This window comes from Bacillus rossius, chromosome 1 (genome assembly GCF_032445375.1).
Source record: "Bacillus rossius redtenbacheri isolate Brsri chromosome 1, Brsri_v3, whole genome shotgun sequence".
Taxonomy (NCBI): domain Eukaryota; kingdom Metazoa; phylum Arthropoda; class Insecta; order Phasmatodea; family Bacillidae; genus Bacillus; species Bacillus rossius.
This window is the reverse complement of record NC_086330.1, coordinates 6690464-6714199: the sequence shown is the minus strand read 5'-3', so window position 1 is coordinate 6714199 and position 23736 is coordinate 6690464. Positions and strand designations below refer to the sequence as shown.

General features: G+C 38.8%; 1 protein-coding gene across 1 annotated transcript in view; it reads right to left on the bottom strand.

Annotated features, from left to right (window-relative positions):
- LOC134531608 (acetylcholine receptor subunit alpha-like 1) overlaps positions 1-7372 on the bottom strand; it is a 38156-nt gene extending 30784 nt beyond the window's left edge. The window contains exon 1 of the mRNA XM_063367358.1: positions 7184-7372. Within this exon, the coding sequence (XP_063223428.1) occupies positions 7184-7372 (189 nt within the window). The remainder of the gene's footprint in view (positions 1-7183) is intronic.
- Positions 7373-23736: the final 16364 nt, after the last annotated feature.

Genomic DNA, 23736 nt, shown 5'->3' with positions numbered 1-23736 from the left:
TACCCCTCGGGGTTTATATCTAGAGGATAAAAGTTTCAAAAATTGCCTATTAAGAATAGGATTAGTGTGTGTGCACGTGACAGATAGCGTGGTGATTTAATTAGTAATGTAAATGTAAGTAGCAAATGGAAACTGTATAAAATAACTCAGCTGTCCTCTCGAAAACAGTTCTCCCCATTCGTAACAATAAGTACTATTATTCAGGGCTTTTGGAGAAAATTGTGTGAGCGAACGTAATCAAAGACTTTAGACAGATTGTGATAAATTTTTAAAGCCCATATAAAAGGTACCTAATTGTGAGATTTCATAACTGATCAAGTTAAATTTTTGGTGATGCTGGTGTGTTTTAAGATATTTGGAAAAAAAACTGTGATACTTGGACATCAATAAAGTTCACACCTTAATATTTTGAGAGTTTTTTTAAGGATTCGAGATACCATATTTATTATGATAAACTTATGATAAATTATGATAAACGGCACATAAACTTCTTAAACAATTAGAAAGAGTGTTGATTAATATATATATATATATATATATATACATATATACACACACTACACAATTAAATAGTAACCTGTTTCACTTTAACCTTTAGTATGTGGAAATTTGCGCTGCTTGATATTATAGTATTTTAATAAAAAAATTTATATAGAATTAAAAATGATATTAAGAAGTATATGATATATTTTTTTAATGTGCCAGTGTGACGTAGAGAAAATATTAATTCTGCATTGGCATTATTTGTATTGGATGATGAGATCGATATTTATAAATAATTAGGTCATTTACACGTGAGATCTTAAAACATTTGCTTATACGTAGTCAAGAGTTTATATACATGTGCTATTGTAATGATATTCTAATATATTGCTAACCTAATGCTAATTGGATAATTGAATTGACTACCAAATACAAGTGTACTTGCGTTGTGGCATAAAATTTTTCTTTGGCAGGCCTACTCTCAAAATAATTGTTATAATATAATGTGAATTATAATATAATACAGTAAGTGGCTGTGATGATATTGTGTTGGAATACATGCTGGCTTAGTCAAAGATGTTTTCCAGTAATACAGCTTCTGCAATTATGTAAAGATCCGCTTTACTATATTAAATTATTTTGTGTTAAGTAATAAATTGAAGTGTACAGAGTCCATGGATTTTCTTCATTTTCTAATTAGTTTAAATAACCTTGTGCTATGATTCGCCTTTGGTTTACCGAAGTTTATTTTTGAGTGGAATAAAATGTTGCCTTAATTCTAACTTATCTTGCAACCTAGTCTTTTTCCTTAAGCAACTACTTAGGTCTAGACAACCCTCCTCTTTTGCTTGGCTAGAAGCGAGGTAGTTACAATAATTTATAATTTTACGGTTTGTCAATTTTCTAAGGCCATTACAATTGAATACATTCTCAACTTAAAAAAAATATATTTTAAACGCCAATTATTATTTCACAGGAGACACTAATTGTAGCAATCGGTCAATATTAATAACAAGGCATTCCACATGGTCAAACAGGGTCATATTTAATATTAAATTATATAAACAATATTAATGACGAAAATGTTTGAAACTAAAATGGCGTCTTTCATTTAAGATTCCTTAGGATTAAGAACTGAATATTATCGATTGATGATGAAATACAACAAGGAAATTTATTTACTAATTGCTCAGTACAAATTCACCTTTACATGTAACATTTTAAAAAGCACATTAAAAAACGTTATATTACTTTATAAAGCTGTGTCTAAAACTTTTGTGCTATTTGGGTATATTTGGTTCGGCGAAAAAGCACACTGAAACAAGGACAGAGCTAATAAGAGATATTGCGCATTGGAAAAAAAGAGAGAAAATTCCATTTAAAATGCACACTGCTAACTCAGTGTGACTCATGCTATATTGGTGGTCAGAATCGCATTAGAGCATTAATCGCTTAAATTAATCGTATCACGGACTCAAAACATGAAAACGTAATGGTTACTTCTGTAATACGTTTGCAAATTAAACCTTGATATCTATTTATTCGGCTCTGGTCATTCGAGACATCAGTTAGTACTCTGGTTTTATGTAATAGGAAAGTTATCTTTCAACAATATCAGCAGGAGACATTCTGGTGCACTATATATATATATATATATATATATATATATATATATATATATATATATATAGCTATATATATAGCTATATATATAGCTATATATATATATAGTACGAAAAAATATATAGTTTAAGACAAAAAAGGGAGGGCCGTGATATATACTTCGATTACCGAGAAAAAAATAGTATTCTCGATTTTAAATCGATTTACTGCAGCATTTGCTGCGCCGTATCCGGGGTTGGAATTAAATTATTAGAAAACGCTTTACTGTCGACTTTCAGAGTATTTTTTTTATGACGCAACCTATCTTCACGAAGAAATGCCTTCTGGTAGACAACCTAAACACTAACTGCCATCCTTAACCTAATAACAACCATTACAGAAACACTACATTTCCTGCAGCCGCGGGAAATCGAGGAAACGTCTTCTGAAAAATTTGGTTCGAAACAGGCAGTTGCGATATTGTGGCAGCCGCCAGCAGTGTTACAATGATAAGTGGCTGAAGTATGATAAGGAGGGAACCTATCGTAAAAAAATTCTCGAGGGAAATTTCCATGCCTCCAGGTTCGTAAAAAAAAAAAGGCGATGAAAGACTCTGAGAAAAGAAAGAGAGAGAAAAAAAATATTTCCCTCCTCCATATCTGCAGTTTTTCCGCGCCATTTGCCTCGAGTCACACACTTGTGTGTGTGTCTCCCGCGCCTGGGCGATTCCTTCTACCATTCCCCCGCGTTCCCTGTCTACGTTTAGTTCCATTCCGTTCCCCCGTCCGCGTCACGCGTCCACGGGCCGGAACAGCCGTCCGACCGGGAGTGAGCGGAACCGCTCGCGCGGAACAGAACGAACCACTTTTTTTCTCTCTCCCCACTCGGCTGTTTGTGAATTTTCTGTTGTTTTTTTTTGCCACTTCAAGGCCCCCACAGCTCGGAAATGAGTTTGAAAACGGTTAAAATGCACAATTTTCTTTACGACCCAAAACAGGTCAGGCAAGACCAAACACACCGGAGACTTATTAATCCGGACAGTTCTACACTAACGGGCAGCCTTCTTTTCACAGACGAGAGAGCCAAACGCCCGATCGTGCGTCTTCGGGTGTTTTTTTTGTTGATTGTAAATAAATATGGAGGTGTTGATAAAAAGTATACTAATGGTCAATTAGGTTAGGTTAGCTACATTATAAATAATTTAAAACATTGTGGACGGTTGATTTGGTTAGGATAGCTACATTAAAAATACGGAAAAAAACCATGAACTTCGGGGAACTTCGGGTTTTGGCTCTCTCGTCTGTGAAAAAAAGGCTGCCCTACACTAGCGACACACGTGAGACTGAAAGTAACGTAGCGGCAAAGGTGTGACTGCAGAAATATTTTGTAGGTGAATTTTTTAAATTAGATAGTGTCAGGCATGAAGAAATTAAAATAATTTGAGGTTTATTTATCTCCATAACTATGAATAGAAAGATTTTCTGAGAGAAAATAATATATTTTTTGTGTCATAATGTTGGTAGTTTCTTCATAATGGACATACCATCTGCCATCGATAGGTCTGATCTAACAACGCCAGGTTTCCAACTGTAATGTTGGAGCTGTCGGATGTTAGACTTAAATGTTCGGTGAAAGCCCTGTCACACTGTTAAATCGTCATAGATAGACAATAGACTAATTTTTCAAAAGATTTCTCCAATGAGTTTCGTCCTAGTATGGAACAATAGAAAAGAGGGTGCTTGTAACGATGCTCTGTGTGCAAACTAATGAACCAAATTACAAAACATAGATCAATTATGAACAAAGCCAAAAAATACGGGCGTATACACTTTAAAATTCAATTGGGTCAACAGCCAGTGATCGGTACAAAAAAAATTGGTTGTCTGTAAAGTCGGTTTACGGACGATAGTTTAACGTGACGTCATAACAAAACATTGATAAATAGATTGCATTCTTTTATGAATAAAATTGAATCATTTTTATTGAATTATCACTATTTTGTATGGATACAAAGGAGTGAAATGAAATCTACAATTTAATTGATAAATTTACTTTTATTTGCACTCATTAATTCAAATATGTTTATTACTTTAACGAACAGATTATTTCAACTATAACTTTTATACATGTTTGCTATTTAACTTCTTCCAATCTGTGTTATTCTGTTAAGGATAGGACGATGATAGGAAAAGTAGGAAACGAATGGGAGTGTTTCAAGTTTAATGTGCCTCAAAAAGTCAAATCGATGGTTGTTCCAATCGAGCGGAAGAGAGATAGATGCGGCGCAAGCGTACAATGAGCGTAACGGGACACAGCGTAACGGGACACAGCGTAACGGGACAATGTGCGTTACGGGAAACTTTTTCGTGCGTGCAGCCGGCGTTCATCGATTTATTAGACGTTGTCACGTCAAAAAATTTAAGGTACAATATAGACAGAAGACATAAGCATGGCGGCCGTGCAAATACAAATGTGAGCGACTCTCCCAGCACTCGCCAGTGATGTGTGAACATCTACCTCGGCAACGAGCAAACTCATTTAAACGAAACTCTGACACGAAATTTAACGTAGAAATCTTTTAAACAATGTGAACGTGATAAATCCATGTACGGAAATTGTATTTTGACGTGACAATGTCTAATAAATCTATGAACGCCGGCTGCACGCACGAAAAAGTGTCCCGTAATGCACATTGTCCCGTTACGCTGTGTCCCGTTAAGCTCATTGTACGCTAGCGCCGCATCTATCTCTCTTCCACTAGATTGGAACAACCATCGATTTGACTTTTTCGAGGCACATTAAACTTGAAACACTCCCATTCGTTTCCTACTTTTCCTATCATCGTCCTATCCTTAACAGAATAACACAGGTTGGAAGAAGTTAATTAGCAAACATGTATAAAAGTTATAGTTAAAATAATCTCTTCGTTAAAGAAATAAACATATTTGAATTAATGAATGCAAATAAAAGTAAATTTATCAATTAAATTGTAGATTTCATTTCACTCCTTCTTTGTATCTACACAAAATAGTGATAATTCAATAAAAATGATTCAATTTTATTCATAAAAGAATGAAATCTATTTATCAATGTTTTGTTATGACGTCACGTTAAACTATCGTCCGTAAACCGACTTAACATACAACCAATTTTTTAACTAAACTACTGGACGCCAATAACACGTAATTTCCGCACCCGCCGCTAGAATTCGATGCTGGAGCAACTCCGTGGACTATAGAATCATTCGATTTGCAGAGAGAAAGGTTAAATTATATGATGAAACGGCTTTGATAAAAGCGAAAAGCGAAAATACTCAAACATCCCGGCTTTGTGATTGATTTCAATAAGAAATTTTAATGAAATACTGCGCATTAAATTAATTGAACAGTAAAAAACAACACGTTTTCGCACTCGAAAGAAGTTATACTTTCATGGCATTACTAAAAAATCACACTGAATCATTTTATAACACAAATTACAACACTAAGTATATTTTTGTAAATTGTTTTTGCTTAAACGTCTGAAATCAGCCTGTAAATACTTCCTACAAGCAAACCTTAACTTAATTGAAATGATTTAACATTATTATATTATAATGTTATTAAAAAATAGTTTTCCAGTGAAGAAGTTTCAACCACGTCAAAAATTGCCCACCGGCCACGCTACCGAGATTTGTTTAACTTTGAAAGTAGACTGTGTTTTAATCTTTGAAACGTCAGTTTTCTTAATTATTTTAATACTTGTGAATACTTTTCACTATGACTATTTTAGTTTACCAAATATATTCAAGGGTAGTTTCACTATCATCAAGTTTCATTTGGCACACCAATACGTTTTTTATTCTCCATAATGTTCACGAACGTGACTATATACGGGTTCATGTTGCTACACGTGGGTCCGCCATATTGACCTTTTTCGGCGCCGTGGTTACACATTTCCGTTCGTCCAACTTCCGTTCAATTCCCGAAATTTCTCCCAACAAATTGCGTACACCGAAAGATAAGATAATAAACATAAAAAAAGTTTAACAAGAGTTATAGTTCTAAACATGTTTTAAAGGTCAGATGCTGTGTAATATAATTCTACCAACGATCCTTAAACTAGAATAAGGCTGATTTACAGTAGTATTTAAAAATATGACACCATGTTCCCAAAGGATTCTGTTGTAAAAGTACAGTAATGTTTTTTTATTCTGTGTATTAAATAAATGTCGCAGATTCGCCTTAACGATAATGGAAGTACGAGCCTCCAATGCTCACAGTCATGGCTCCAAGTCATACAGTTAACTTATATAACTGGTAGAGGAGATACCTTTCAGCGCCGATGACACGAAAACGTGAATTTATTCTAGCATCACACTACATCTCAGCGCACACACAGTCTGTGTGCCAAAACCTATCCCACAGAACACACGCAAGTGATTCTGAAAGAATTGTGGTGAGCACTGTAACCCGCCTTCAGTCCAACATGGAAGAAGGTTGCGTCATCGACACACTCTGGGTAAATACAATTAAAAATATGGAATACCAAAAAACTTTTAAGAGCTCAAAAAAACCAACCCCTCTATTTACCCAAGTTGTCGAGCCAAAAATGGAAATGTTTTAAAACAAATTATAGGCTAGTCTTTGGCTAATAGTAATAAAATTGCAGAGTACAAATATGCAGAGTTTTACTGAATCATACTTCATCACGAAACTTCAGATGGTAATACAGTTATAGATAGAGACCGGAAAAATTCGCGGGTTCATTTCGCGATTGGCTAAAATACAAATAGTTATACCTCAGTGCTGCCTCTGCTATTGGCTCACAACTCACCTTGATGACTCAGGGCCAATGAGAAACACCCGACCAAAGCTGTATCGAATCACAGGCTGCTACGTTGGGACGTCTCACAAGACAGCAGCCAATGAACGGGTGACATTTGACCGAGTGTACATAGAACTATGGAGTTAATCCTACAGGTCATAGAACCCGCGAAATTTTCCGATCCCTAGTTATAGATAATAACCTGAACTAAATTGCTCTAGGCGAGTTATGGGAAGTTGTGTTTCTGGCCGCGCGGTCTCCACCAAGGCCAAAACGGCGGGAAGCGACTCACCACGTCGATGAGCTGCGCCAGCTTGAGCCCCATCTTGACGGTGAGGCGGTCCGAGTTGTTGCCCACGGGGCGGATCAGGCGGTTGTAGTTGCTCAGCAGGTCCTCGTACAGGCGCTTGGCGTCCGGGTTGGCCGCGGCTCCGCCAATCACCGCCAAGCAGCTCGCGGCCAGCAGCAGCGCGCTCCCCATCTTAGGCCGTCTCCGCCGCTGCAGCAGAACACACCGCGCATCTGCCACTGCTTGCATGAAGAGAGAACACACACGCTCTCAGCTGCACGCATCTGCCATTACTTGCACGAAGAAATAACTCACACGCTCTCAGCTACACTTATCTGCCACTACTTGCATGAAGAAATAACTCACACGCTCTCAGCTACACTTATCTGCCACTACTTGCATCAAGAGATTACACACACACACACTCAGCTACAACCATCTACCACTACTTGCATGAAGAGAGAACACACACGCTCTCAGCTGCACGCATCTGCCACTACTTGCACGAAGAAATAACTCACACGCTCTCAGCTACACTTATCTGCCACTACTTGCATGAAGAAATAACTCACACGCTCTCAGCTACACTTATCTGCCACTACTTGCATCAAGAGATTACACACACACACACTCAGCTACAACCATCTACCACTACTTGCACGAGGAGAGACCACACTCTCAGCTACAACCATCTTGTGAAAATCCCATGAAAATCCGTTTGGTAGTTTTGGAGATTAGCGTTTTCAATCCTACAAACAGACTAACAGAGAGAGACAAAGCTTTTTTAAAAAATAGTCTTACTAGTATAAATTGGCCTGTCCGAGCCTTGGGTTTCGAGTGTGTGTAAGGTTCACTTAGCTTGTTTTATCTGGTGCATAAGTTGCGTAATTACCTGTTCTTGTGAAGACGATGACATTTTTTATATTAAACGGCGAACTCGATGAAAGTTGTAACATCGTCTACGGTCTACGGGAACCCTGACGTCACCGTCGACGATGGTGGCACAGATCTCGTTGGCAAAGTCAAAGACAACACTAGAGGAGTCTTCTACAGTCGTGGTGCCACCAGAAGAAGAGAGCTTAATGACTGCAGTGCTGGCTGCTGATGATACCTCGATGAATGAGTTTTCGCTGACGATAGAGACTTCAATGTTTGGTGATTCGTCAACAACTAGCGAGCATCGATGCCTTTACTGTGATATTTTCTCAAACAACATTAATGCTCGACGATACAAGAAGAGAGAATGTGTAAGAATCTACTTTGGAAACATTTTCGCTGTAAACCATGTTGCAAGCAATTTGCAAGAAATTATAAGTTGAAAAGAAACCCGAAGACATGGAAAGGCCCTGCTGCGCGGCAGAAAGTAAAGGTTTCGCTACAACAGCGATTGATTGATTGATTAAGAGTACACCGGGAATTGGTAAAACTGAGCAACATCAGCATACGTGTCGGTTCTGCAAGGTTCGTCTTCGTCGACTAGACATACTTGAGGCTACTGTGATATGTCGTTCGCATTTTCCCATGATGCACGAAGACATGAGCGGAGTAAATGCATGAAAAATCCATCTGGTTTTTTTTTCTTGAAGGTACTTAATGATAAATGTTTTAACAATTCGTGTATTGATTTTAATACTCATTAAAACAGGTTAATATGCTCCACATATAATAGTCTGACTGCACATATGTCTACATATCTCCAAGATAGTTTGAATGAATTTACTCGCATTCGTCCAGCAACAAAAATATTCACTATGTTTTCCTCTTTAATGTTTATAAAGTAGATTCATAATTAGTTTTCTGCATGTTAATTACAATCAGGTAACTGGCCTGCATACTTGACTCCAATCGATACCATTCGAATCTTTGCTATTGGAAAAGTACATTTTACGAATTTACACTGAAAATTCCACGGACTGCGGACCGACCAGCATTAAGGTATAGTCTACTCATGATTTTACTGACTGATCAAGCCCGCAGCCGACTGTAAGCGAAACTGGATGCTCCTGCAATGCTGTATGTTCTTGTAACGTGAGTGTACAGGTGGGAACTGTGAGAATTGAACAGGTTCTTCCCGCCTGCTTCGCCGCCACCCGCTCAGCTGCCATGTATGACACGCGACCTACTTTCCAGGCGTCACCATTTCACACCAAATGAGGCCCTGCCTTCAGGAGTATTTCTGAGTAGCTGTAACCCAGAATTCACAAGCACTATTATGCACAACGTACATTAAATAACCTTTAAACATCAATAAAAATGATTCCAAGATGAATAGGTTTTCAAAATGGAGAGTAATTTATTTAGCGGATATAAATTTCCCAGCTTCATGCCAAAGAGTTTAGACAAACAAATTTAAAACCAACCAATCATGAATACACTTTGCCCGAACTTCGATCCAATCCACGACTCAGTCAAATGTCAGGACACTCGAACTAACGCTATGACTGGCAGGAGAGTGATTTAAGTTGTACCGACTTATAACAATCTATAGTCTAACTACATGTGTGTTATGAATCTAAAACGATTTCTTTGTGTTTTAATGCTACCCGCTGCAATTACGATGGCCATTCGCCTGTCAATATCTCAATTGATCCCTAGGTTTGAGTCCTGCTATGTCCGGTATGTTTTATTTACATGTGTTGTCGCTTGTCATTTTGTTTTGTCACTCCATGTGAGGCAATAAAAAATTGACTTTAAACTCAAAAGAAAAAACTTAAGAACTTGCAGATTGGAAATTAGAAACCAATTAACTTATTTTTTGAAGAAATTTTTCATAGTGGTAAAATCAGTTTCTTAAGATTATAAATAAGTCAATAAGTACCTTTCACTTAGGTTTTTTAATAAATAAAATTTCATAATAACATTAATATATTATTAACATATTTATAAGAACAATTCCTTTCTTAATATCTTCAACATTAAACTGTATACAAGCTATATATTGATTAAACAAAATAATTTTTACCTAATAAAATACACCGAATTGAAATACAGATACAAAACAATTAAATACTTCTAATTTGAATAGTTTGATTCTATGTATTTACTAATATGACCCTCTATAAATTCAAATAAACCAAAATCTCTACACTGCGAGTTGTTCAATGACTTGGTAAACGGATGCCACTAGGATGTGTTGAGCAGTCTCCTGTGAAGCATTGCCGCACCAGGTCTGCGCTGTTGTCTCCGGAGAGCGGACAGCCCTGGACGCAGGGGGGGCGCGGGTCGATGCCACCCCAGCGCAGCACACTCGCCGCTCACACACACACGCACACACACACAGGGCACAGAACAGGCGAGCGAGCAGAAGCCCATGCCAACCGCCTGCCTCGGGAACAGGTCGTTACCACAACGCCGAAATACCATAACGCCGAATGTCAAAACTGACCACAACGCCGACAGCTAGAAAACTGCTGTGTACCACAACGCCGAAATAACAACTGAATGAATTTGTGTGTGTTTCTTAAATGTACCTTAACGCCGAAATACCACAATCAAACCTAACCTTACCTAACCTAACCTAACCTAACCTAGCCTATCCTAGCCTAACCTGACCTATTCTAACCTAACCTAGTCTAACCTAACCTAGTCTAACCTAACCTAACCTTTGTGGCAGTCCTGTAATGACATTTTTCGGCGTTAGTGTATTTCGGCGTTGTGGTGCGTCCGCCTCAGGAACCACACCACTCACACTCGAGTCACGGCGAGTTCCCACGTCTGCCTGGAGCCACACGGAGTTAGCACACACACACCTTTCACAAGTTACACTTCTTGCGACACTTCATGACCAATGTGACGAGTGCATTTTTAAGATGAGCGTACACCACGCAACGAAATTTTTGACATAATGAAAAAAAAAAGATTACATACAAATAAAAATTAAGTATCTATCTGCTTTTCAATCATATACTTCAGTGACTGATACTGAATAATGGTCCATATGATTAATAACATTTTTATTTAAAAAAAAATTATATAAATTGTTTTTAAAAACCTGTTCAAGTGTATTCATATAAGTGAGGATATTTTTCCGTATGTATAATTTATTTGAATTATATGTTATTACATTATTATTTAATAAATAACAAAAATTGACCTATTTGATTAAACATTCTGCATATTAATGAATTTTCATTTTTATTAAAATTCATCTAGATTATTTTACTAAATTAATTAATTTTTTACGTGTTTTTATATTAATATTGCATACTGAGTTTTTAATTAAAAAAATTTAATCTGACAGAATTTATACTTTAACAACCTTATTTATAACATCACTCCATTCGTTTTATTATTTCATTTCTATTAATTATTTGCATGCAAAATTAAAGTGTTTTTTTTTTATTACGCCAAGTAAGTATAACTTCTAACGCGTTGTCATAGGTAAACGCACTCATTTTTTTTTTACTTCCTCTCCCGGTTTATAGCAAGTTCGCATTTCACTCTTAGTCATCAGCTTTCCAGATGATTCCGAAAGCCGATTTAAAGTACGTGCCATTTAAAAGATGCAAAAATTTTGCTGTCAAAACCCGGTGTGAAACATGAACTCTCTGCAGTCCCTCAGAAGCGTGAAACAGTTTGTACGGAGGCAATCGAAGAAGTGAAGTTGGTTGTTGTGTTCGGAAAACAATGAGAGGGTAAGAGTGGGAAGGGACCTCAGCTTCAGGGGTGCGCCGACGAGGCCTGCAGACACCAGCGGAACACGGCGTCTGAGAGACCCTTCTGGAGTCGTCGTAGAAGGGGTGATAGAGGGTTGGAGGGGAGAGACAGCAGCAGAAACGCGGGGGAAAAAGGGAGAGATATGAGAGTCGTTGGGTTGGCGAGGGAAATTGCAGGGAGCGAAACGAGGAGAAAGTAGAAATATCTACCCCCTCCCCCCCCTCAGATACTCACTCCCCCCTTCACCGGATAACCAGTGGGGCGGCTGAATGGCGTGTGTGTGTGTGTGTGTGTGTTTGTGCGGAGAGGAAGCGAGATAAGGGAATTGTCATGCGCACGCCCCGTGCGGCGCCTGGGAACGCGAAGATTATGATAAATGATAATAAAAAAATAGAAGAAGCCTTTTTTTTTCAGAGTAAAAACTCGTGTTTGCCGATATGACAGCGAGTGGTAAGGCGCCTACATACAGTCTGAGTGACATACTCAGGCGGGGGAAATGACCCCCTGTGACTACTTGCTGATTACAGAGCTGGGCTCATCTGAGCCAACGAAAATACGAACGGGCATATATTTACGTATCGTGAAGGAATATTTTGAATATCGAACCGAATTTGAAAAGCAAAAAAAAAAAAATATAGTAATAAAAATCATGTTTTTTTTTTTTTTTTTTTTTTAAAGAACTCTACACAATCCGTACTTCTTCGTTCAAACCACGCGTACTCTTGTACACTATCAAAAATTTCGTTCAAAAAACGTAATTATTTTATACCAATGTCACGGTGACTGTCACGCACACAGAAACAAACACAGTCATGGAATGTAATCTTTATCCTTGATTCAAGCCGGGCACTCGGCGATTAGACGACTCAAGTCGACCAACTCTAGACTCTTGAGGCGCATCCTTATCATCCTTGTTATCTCTTATCTTCCCCCACCCCCTGTATAGCTATATAAATATAAATGCGTTGTTTGAATGGATTATATGCAGACCGGCTTTAAAATGGATTTAAATTAACCGATGTTTACATGAGCAAACATAAGTTGCTGAAATGTAATATATATAAAAACGCATTTAATCATATATAATCATATAACCTATATAAATAATTATATAAATGTATATATATATATATAAAGGAATTATGTCCTTAAACAAAATAAAATCATTAAAGAGAATGTAGTGGCTAATAATTAGGGACCGGAAAAAATCGCGGGTTCAATGTAGGATGAACTCCATAGTTCTACATACACTCGGTGAAATGTGACCCTCTCATTGGCTGCTGTCTTGTAAGACGTCCCAACGTAACAACCTGTGATTCGATAAAGACTTAGGTTGGGTGTTTCTCATTGGCCCAGTGACATCCAGGTGAGTTGTGAGCCAAAGGCAGAGGCAGCACTGGGGTATAACTATTTGTATTTTAGCCTATCGCGAATTGAATTCGCGAATTTTTCCGGTCTCTACTAATAATGTTATACAAAATCAAAATTTGGAAAAGAAAATTCCTTCTTGCATACCCCTCGGGGTTTATATCAAGAGGATAAAAGTTAAAATAAACGCTTATTAAGAATAGGATTTGTGTGTGTGTGTGTGTGTGTGTAGCTACCTCCCCTCATTGGTTGTGCTCTCAACCTCCATCCTGTCATGGTGAAGCTGTAGTAGTGACAGTTATCACTGCGTCACTGCAACACTCATGAAGTAAGCCACATAAACTATTAGACATGGGTTGTTTGTAGTTTGTACAAAGACTACTGGTAGCGGGACCATGTAAAAATTGGTTGTCTGTAAAGTTGGTTTACGGATGATAGTTTAACGTGACAACGTCATAACAAATTATCCTTAACAGAATAACACAGATTGGAAGAAGTTAAATAGCAAACATGTATAAAAGTTATAGTTAAAATAATCTTTTCGTTAAAGTAATAAACATATTTGAATTAATGAGTGCAAATAAAAGTAAATTTATCAATTAAATTGTAGATTTCATTTCACTCCTTCTTTGTATCCATACAAAATAGTGATATTTCAATAAAAATTATTCAATTTTATTCATAAAAGTATGCAATCATTTCGTCAATGTTTTGTAATGACGTTGTCACGTTAAACTATCGTCCGTAAACCGACTTTACAGACAACCAATTTTTTTTCCTAGCCTTAGTTATTTTAAGTGTGTATGGGGAAGGGTCCAGGTTAGGGGAGGACCTAAGTGTGTCTCAGGCCGAAGCCTATACACTCTACCATGCGGGATATTAACCACGCAGGACAAGGGCGCGTGCATCATGTGCTAATTGGGGTTTATTGACCAGCCATGGCTGACACCCCTTTGAAAGTCCATCCCAAAAGCTAACTAAAGTGACCAGGGTAAAAACCTGCACAGAAATAGGGAAAATCCTGGGGCCGGGTCATGCGGGGTTCAAATAAACATGCATTAAAGCAAGCAAGAAAACTACTGGTCAAGAGGGGAAAAAAGGTTCAGGTAAGAAGAGTTGGGCGGCGGGGCTGAAAAAATAAACCATGCAGGGGTTGGACGCTTAGGGCTTGCGGCCCGTCTGTGTCTGCGTGAGACGGCGAGCCAATATGGCGACCTTGCCTCCACTCCTCTCCCCGCTCGATCGCCAGCAGGACTGTGAAAATGAGGGGGGGGGGGGAGGATACATGGCGAGGGAAATTTGTCCCGACCACCACTCCTTCCCTCCCCTCCTGCAATTCGCTTTGTAAACAGCGGAGTTACGACCGACAGTAACGCCCTGGCGAGCCCACCAGCAGAGCTGCTCTCTACGGCGGCCAGTTGCGTTTCTACACTGGGCGGGTTTTATTTCCCCTCCTTGGACTGTATGCCGCGCCGCTTTACGCTGGTGCTCGGCAAGTTGCGTCACGGGAGCTCACAGGCGCTGGGTTTGCCGGAATGGTTCACAATGGTTCTTGAATAGGGGAAGGCTGATTTGAGATTTGTTTTAGAAACACACACGCCATTGCTGGCTGCACTGTAGCTATGCCGTGAGAAATCTCAATAACGGACAATACAATATGAATATGCAAGCTAAAAGAAAACAAGCCAAAATCAACCCATGTCAAAAAGTAAAAAAAAAAAAAAAAAAAAAAAAAAACATAGCCATGACATATAAGTCCGTGGATGGAATATGTCAGAAAAAAATATCACAGCACGGATGAACACAGTGAGCTGTTGCAAACAAAACAGTAAAAAAAAGGCAGAAAATTACCTTGGACAACGCAGCGACAGACTGAGAAACCGGGTCGTTACCACAACGCCGAAATACCATAACGCCGAATGTCAAAATTGACCACAACGCCGACAGTTAGAAAACTGCTGTGTACCACAACGCCGAAATAATAACTGAATGAATTTGTGTGTGTTTCTTACATGTACCTTAACGCTGAAATACCACAATCAAACCTAACATTACCTAACGTAACCTAACCTAGCGTAATAAAACCTAACATAACTTAACCTAGCCTGGCGTTGTGGTCAATTTGGCATTAAGGCGTTGTGGTATTTCGGCGTTGTGGTGCGTCCCCAGAGAAACGCAACGATGATATTAGAAACAATAACCCGGACGGGGTTGTTAAATTGTATCCCCTTGGAAAGGGATACCTTTCATATTTTTGGTGGCGGTAGTATACCAGGGTATAAACTGGAAAGATACCCTTTCTGATTTCTTAAAATGTTTTGGTTTCAATGCAAATATGCACTGGAAAAGTATCCCCTCGGAAAGGGTACCTTTCAGGATTTTCTGTGCAATGAAACAGCAGAAAATAAACTGGAAAGGCACCCTTTCAAAATTTTTCTCTTTCGTAGTCCAATCAAAGTCATAACTTAAGAATTAAGAAAGTATTTTTATTTTACATTTCATTTGAAGTAGTTTTGAATCATGCAATATTAAAAAAAATACTTTAAAATATTGTGGATAGTTGGTTCGCTTTGTATAGCTACATTAAAAATGCCATGAAATCATGTGATACCTTTCCAGTGCATATTTGCATTAAACCCGAAACATTTTAAGCAATCGGAAAGGGTTACCTTTCCAGTTTCTACCCAGCTACGCTACCGCCACCAAAAGCATAAAAAGTACCCTTTCCGAGGGGATACAATTCTATCGTCCCACCCGGAAAACACAACGAAAACACAGTTTTGTGATTAAACAGGTATTCGGGACAACACAACGACGACAGCACAGATTAACACAGATCCTGTTGTCCTGAGACAACACTGAGATGTGTTCCCGTCCTCAGGCACAGACAGACAGACAGTGCTGTGAAGAGTTCCGTTGGGGCGGGTTTTAGAAAGTCGAGCGCAGAATGGCGGCTTTCCAAGCAAAACTGGAGCGACGGATATCCGGAGTATGTATATTGTCTCCAATTTCATGTGTTGATGAAAAGTTAGTGAGCAATGATTGCCCTCAGAATTTTTGGACTAAGAAATCCCACAGCCTACGTTAAAATACTTTCTATGTCAGAGTTTGAGTGTGCTCAAAATGACAAGCTGTTAGAACATTGTTTTGAAAATAAGCCTGCCGATGATTCTGCTGCACAACAATAAAGTAAAGTGCAGGGATATAATTTTTCGATAAATTGTTATAGCATAACAAATACGTTAATGCTGCATTCTTTTTTACAGTATCGCCAGCATAGGTGCACCAGCAAATGGAAAAAAGGCAGAAACGATAAGAAAATTGTGAAGCAAGAATTTCATTTTATGAATTGTGTGATGTAGCCTACTATAGCCTCTGTATTCTGATGAATAAACTTGTGCTGGTACGTAGCGTATACTATATCACTCCGATGATTAGGGAAACCCACACAGTTACTAGGCTTGGTAACAGCTGTCTTTGGAAGCAGACGACTTCTGGTCCAACTGCGAACGCAGCGGAAATTTTCATTGTGTCTGGAATTTGAGCTGTTGGCAATTATTTTCGTTGGTTTTTCTTCCCTCTTTAAATAATGAATTCATAAATAAAGAATTCAGTTATGACGTCACGTCCACCAACTTGGATTTGACATCACAGCCATAATTTTTCGATTCTGACTGTCGTCCGCTAGTTTTTTTTCTCATCTGGAGTCCGCCATATTTAATAACGTCACAGCAACCATCTTGATTTTTTTTTGCTTGAGGTCGCCATCTTGGATACCGACATCCTTTGTTTCTGCTGTTCGTTCCTAGAGAGCGCCAGCATAGCTCCGGCTCGCGCACGTAAGGTCGATGTTCCCATTACATACCAGTATTGCTATGGTCCTTATCGACATATCAAATTTAATTTTTTCGATACAAAATAAATTGGAAGCGGGGTGTGTTCAAGACGGACGCAGTGTGTCTGAGAGAAGCGAGCCCTCGCAGTCCCTGGCGGCTCACAGCGAGACCTGGGCGTAGCTGCCCCGGTCTCTTCGGTCGCCGGCAAAGGGGGGGGGGGGTGCATTGTTGTCGCCCAACGACCCTCAGGCCAGCCACTCGGCGCCCCCCCCCCCCGGGCCACGCAGATGGCTGTCCCCAACTTGGCAAGTTGTTTCGGGCAGAAGCCTTGTGATATTTTTTTCGGAAGCACATACAAATGGAAATATTTAGAAAATAACAGATTCAATAAATGGACAAAATTTCATCAAAGGACATAATTTTATCGGAATGACAACAGAAGGTGGAACAAGAACGCAAGGCAAGGAACAAGTAAGCAGGAGAAGGAAAGGGGCTGAAGAATCAGCAGACAGGAAAAGGAAAGGCAAAGGACAAGTCGCAGAAGGCAGAGATGGAAAACACCCAGAAAGGCTGTGGGATCAGTGCCCTTGCATGTTCGTTGCCCCGGGTACAGGAAACCTTTCCCGGAGCAATGGCATGCAAGAGATCCCACAAGGAATGACCGTAGTGGTTTTAACATCGGCCGTCGTGTACACTTTATGCATGGATGCAAAATGGACTAAATAAAATCTTATAATCTGACAAAGCTATGTTCTGGCTGCAGGCACGGCGGCTCAAACAGAATGGATAAGTTGTTTCTGGTTGAGGCGAAAGAATGGTACATAGCATTCTAAAATTGGCACATGGTACAACTGAGGCCAATCGTCCAGACGCCAGCAAACCACCGGTTGACATCTGGACGAACAGACAAAGTAGTGCTCCTGGTGTACCCTCACGGGTTCAGTCCCAGGAGGAGGTGGGGAGGCCAGGCCGGGCTTCGGCCCGAAACAACTTGTCCCCAACATGGCGGCCTCTTGCCTGTCACACCTCGCGGCGGGGTGAGGTGAAGAGAAGGACGAGACAAGCGTGACACCAGATCTGGCTAACAACTACACTACTTCACCTGCCGATGTAGTTACTAAGGGGAAAAAATAAGAATCTGGAGTCAAATAAGATAATAACTAGAGACCGGAAAAATTCGCGGATTCAATTACCTCTAGGATAGCCTCCATTATCCTCTGAATTTTTCAAGCAAACACGTGTGTTCATTGGGTGCTAACTTGTGAGGCGTCTCCACTAGGTAGCTTGTGATTCGATGATTCTTTGGTCGATAGTCTCTCATTGGCCTAGAGAGTTCCAGTTAAACTGCGAGCCAATAGCAAAACAAGCAGAATTGTACACGTGTTTGGATTTCAGCCTATCACGAAATTTATCCGCGAATTTTTCCGGTCTCTAATAATAACGTATGCTAGCTGAGGACACGTCAACATAAATATTGCCCAGTATTATTGACGTAATTTGTGAAGTGAAATATCTTTAGGTGAGATGAGAGTAAAAGTTAAAGAAGGAATTTTAATGCAAAGTTTTCGTGAACCATTGTTGTGAAACGCGAAAAAAGACAGGGAATAGGTAACTGGCCAAATAAATATAAAGAGAGCACTATGCTATATACGTTACTGAGCATGTTTTCGTTCTCCTCTTTGTGCGATGATTCGTACCCCGCCAAAAAAAAAAAAAGAACCGAGAGAGATAGTTGAACGGAAGAATAAGAACGAGCGTGTGCACATGCGCTCGTTCCAGAAAATAGATATAGGTATCCTATAAAGTTAGCCGTGAGTGCCTTGAATTTTATGAAATTTATATTTTCTACCAGCGCGCTCACGTTCCTACTTGTTCAACCAGCAGCGTAGAGAGAGCTGTTGATGCAGTCATTTCATTTCACGCATAGAAAGCGGAACCTGTTATGAATTTCATACTTTCGTTCTGTTCAAATGACATAATTGTTTGAAGAAACAGTAACACGTACAGGTTTTCTCTCTATGGTGTGAGTAATTCAGAAGCTAGTAATAATTATTTATTGTTAATTAATAATTATTGATATCCTGAGAAGTTATTTTGCTAGATCATGTTTTTCTAAATTTATTTTTATTTTAACCGAATTTATAACAAATAAGAAACCGGTTTTTAATAACATATGTATTTTATAAATGTGACTGTGTTCAACGACGGATACTCTGATTCACACTTGCTAATCACCGTCAGAGGTTATCAAGCAGCACGTCCACAGTGTGGGACAGTGTGGGACAGTGTGGGACAGGGTGGGTATGGCGAGGTCAAAGAAGAGACCTGGACCACGCCGCAGCTTGTCTGAGGCAGGGGCAGGAGCAGGGGCAGGGGGCAGGGTCGTCATGACGCCAGCAGCGAGGGGCGAGCTAGCAGCTCCAGCGAGGAGCAGTCGTCGCCATGGCGACCAGCCTCATTAACCCAGCGCGGGCGGCTGCAGGCAACACCCGCACCATCACTACCGTCAATACCGTCACTAAAGTCACTACCGTCACTACTGTCACTACTATCACTACCGTAATTACGTCGCTACAGTCACTACTTGCACTACTGTCACTACCGTCACCACAGTCACTACTGTCACTACTGTCACTACAGTCACCACCGTCAATACCGTCACTACTGTCATTACTGTCACTACCGTAATTACGTCGCTACAGTCACTCTTGTCACTACCGTAATTACGTCGCTACAGTCACTACTGTCACTACCGTAATAACGTCACTACTGTTACCACCGTCACTACTGCCACTACTGTCACTACCGTAATTACGTCACTACAGTAACTACTGTCACTACCGTAATTACGTCACTACTGTCACCACCGTCACTACTGTCACTACTGTCACTACCGTAATTACATCACTACCGTCACCACCGTCACTACTGCCACTACTGTCACTACCGTAATTACGTCACTACCGTAATTACGTCACTACCGTCACCACCGTCACTACTGTCACTACTGTTACTACAGTCACTACCGTCAATACCGTCACTACTGTCAACACTGTCACTACCGTAATGACGTCACTACCGTCACTACTGTCACTACCGTAATTACGTCACTATCGTCACTAACTGTCACTACCGTCACCAGCACCACAGTAGTGTTCACACGGGCATGGCGGCGAGGCGCACTCTGCGTCACACAAGGGGGGGATGGTTGCAGTGCTATTTTTTTTGAAACTGGAACTGAAATAATCCCGTAAAATTACATATATTTGTAAATTTACACATTTACGTGAAAGCAACTGTATCGCCACAAAAAAAAATGTTATTACCCGGGAATTTATGCTTTTTGTTGTCAAAGTACCAACACTAGTTAAAGTTTTTTTTTTTTTTTTTAACATTTCCCAGAATAGCGTTCCAGTGTCAACTACGCACATTAATAAACATGACTATTGAACATTCAATAATTAGACTTTATTGTTTAATTTTTCCATAATTTAAATTGTAAATGCCTGTACTAAACGCAAGTGAAAATTTTAAAATAATCCTTCAATTTTCTTAAGTGCGTCAATAAATATTCAGAAATATTTGTTTCCCCAAAATCATATTGAATACCATATGAAATTGTAACCATAGAAATACGTTGTACAAATTTTCTTTACCTTTTCTTGATACTTTCCAAACTATTTCTTTGCGAGTGGTTTCTAAAGGAATCTTTAGTAAAACTTGAAGAAGAAAAAACTGCCCGTGTGGACAACAGCCAGCCAGGCCCAGCGCTCACAGAACATGTTCCAGACGACTGCAAGATAGGATCAACCTTAAAAGATTAGATAAAGGTTTTCAGTTAAACAACAGAAAATTCCTCGCCCGTGGAAGGTGGAGTGCAATAAGTAGGGATCGGAAATTTCGCGGGTTCAATGACCTGCAGGATGAGCTCCATAATTCTGCGTACACTCGGTCAAATGTCACCCACTCATTGGCTGCTGTGTTTTTGAGACGTCCCAACGTAGCAGCCTGTGATTCGATAAAGCTTTGGTTGGGTGTTTCTCATTGACCCAGCGTCATCCAGGTGAGTTGTGAGCCAATAGCAGCGGCAGCACTGAGGTATAACTATTTGTATTTTAGCCTATCGCGAAGTGAATTTGCGAATTTTTCCGGTCTCTAGCAATAATAAGTCTTCAGGCGCGACTCAAAGCAAAGTTTAAAAGACTAAGGAGACACTTCTACCCTTAAACCATCGTGTCTGGCTCCAAGACGTTTATAGATGCATGATTTCATCACTGGGGGGGGGGGGGGGGGGGGGTTCAACCCTGAAAATTTGAATTATTCTTTGCGGGTACGTTTTAACATTACTATTTACTGTGCACTATGCAAATTGGCAGGTTTATTGGTGACATTGAATATAAATAATAGGGTGATGTACACGCATTAGAAACCATAATTCTATGACATTACTAAATTTTTAAAATGAAACATTAAAAATACTTACATACTTTGACATTATGCATATGTTTGTATATTTTTTCACTAAACGACTTAAATGCGTCTGTAAATACTTGTTACAAACAAACTTTAACTTTATTGAGCAGATTTAACATTTAAGATTTAACACAAAATATTTATCACGAATATATTTAATTCAACATGGCATTGAATTAATAAAGCTAATTAATTTATTGAGTCACTACAGTGTGATGAATGCTGCCTTATCTCTTGTTTTTAATGTGAACTACAGGATTAACTTAATTTGAATGCCAGCATTATCTATACTAATATTATAAAGCTGAAGAGTTTGTTTGTTTGTTTGTTTGTTTGAACGCGCTGATCTCAGGAACCACTGGTCCGATTTGAAAATTTCTTTCAGTGTTGGATAGTACATTTATCGAGGAAGGCTATAGGCTATATTATATTATCAATAACATTAGGGATCCTTACTAAAAGTCCAATTTAGAATCAAATGCGTTGGAGGGGGTTAGATACAACATGCAGTACACGTACGAAGTGTGTGTTGACAATGCCGCAGGCGCTAGAAGTTTATTTCCTATTGCCTATTAACATTGTTGCCACGCACTAGATGCCTTATCATTCTTAATTTTCCCATACAAGCAAAAAAACACCCGTGTGATATTAACCACGAAGCAATCAGTACCCTCATATAGAATACATAGAGATAGTGTGAGGTATATATGTAGATATAAAGAGATAAATAAAGATAGAGAGATACATAGATATATAGGACTATAGATGTAGATACAGATAAATATTTATTTAGAGACATGGATAGATTATTTGTATATGTGTAACTACTTAAAACATATTACAAAACAAAACTGAATGAGGCATTGCAATGCATGCCGAGCATTAGCTAGATAATGGAATCTTTTCAATATTAGTAATCCCTTATTTTTCAGTTTTTTTTCTATATTGCTTTATAGAGTCTAGATTACATACAGACAAGGTAAATAACTATAAACTGGCAGAACAACGTCTGTCGGGATCTGAAAGTGATATAAATTATTTTGCACACTTGACATTCTAATTAAGAAGACAATTACTAACTACATCTGATCTCTAAACAGTTCCCCTTCACCCTGTGTTCAGCCCGGGCAACGCTGGGTACTGCAGCTAGTAACATATATTTTAAGTTACCATTATCTATTCTTATAATTAAAAATAATAACAAAAGTATCAAATGATAGTTTAACTATTATAAAGATTTATTTTTTAATACATAAAGGCTGTGTATGTCCTATGATGTTCAAGAGAGCAATATATATGAATTAATCTCGCCAATCCGTAATATTTAAGAGATTTATGCCCTAAAGAAGTATAAATTCTGTTCACGCATGTGCGAAAGTAGCGGAAAGTTTTAATTTCACTCCCATAAACGCTTCTAAAAAAAGTATGAGTATAAAAATGAAAGTAATTTCAATAATTTACTGCTATACGTTTTTTTTTCCTCTAAGTATCCTTTTGAGATAAATGATTACCAAAACTACATTTTCATGCATCGAAGTTCATCAGAAATGCTGTGGTGGAATATAATGTTTGCGTTATTATTTTCCTTATAACATATATGCTTACTCTCGGGTATCTCTATACGTAAAAGTTAATCTCATATGCTTAAGATGCATGTCAATGAGGTGGACTATGGAAAAAAATGGCAAAGTTCTAAACCCTTTCAAAACTTTTATCGCGTCAAAAATTATAATGAGCTCGAAATTTTTTAATGTATTTTTCAGGGAAATTTTGTTTTCTATAGCTAAAGTACACTTAAGAGGCCTAGATAATGGAAATACTAATTTTAATGGTTTTATAAATTCGCTCGCTTTCAAGGCGAGAATAAAGTTTTGTTTGCGTATTGATAAATATGTATGAGAACCTGAAAATGGTATTCGGCTTTTAAAGGTTTTCTTGGTAGGTATCTTGTTTGCCCTGGTGTAGCCGGCCAGCCTTCATTCAAAACGTTGGAGCATATCCTCTTTAATTTATGTTCGGTCGAAGTGTTTGCACAATTCCTATCTCACCTCCGTGTGTAGCTAAAGTTATGAAGTGAAAATATGAAAACAAAAAGGAACATGCTTAACTGACCAAGATTTTCAACATGTTAATGTGTATTTTTTTTCCTGCAGGTTTAACAAAATATGTGTCAATTATTTTATGTTTAAGTCCAATATTATTCCTAGAAAGATGAGTGAGGGC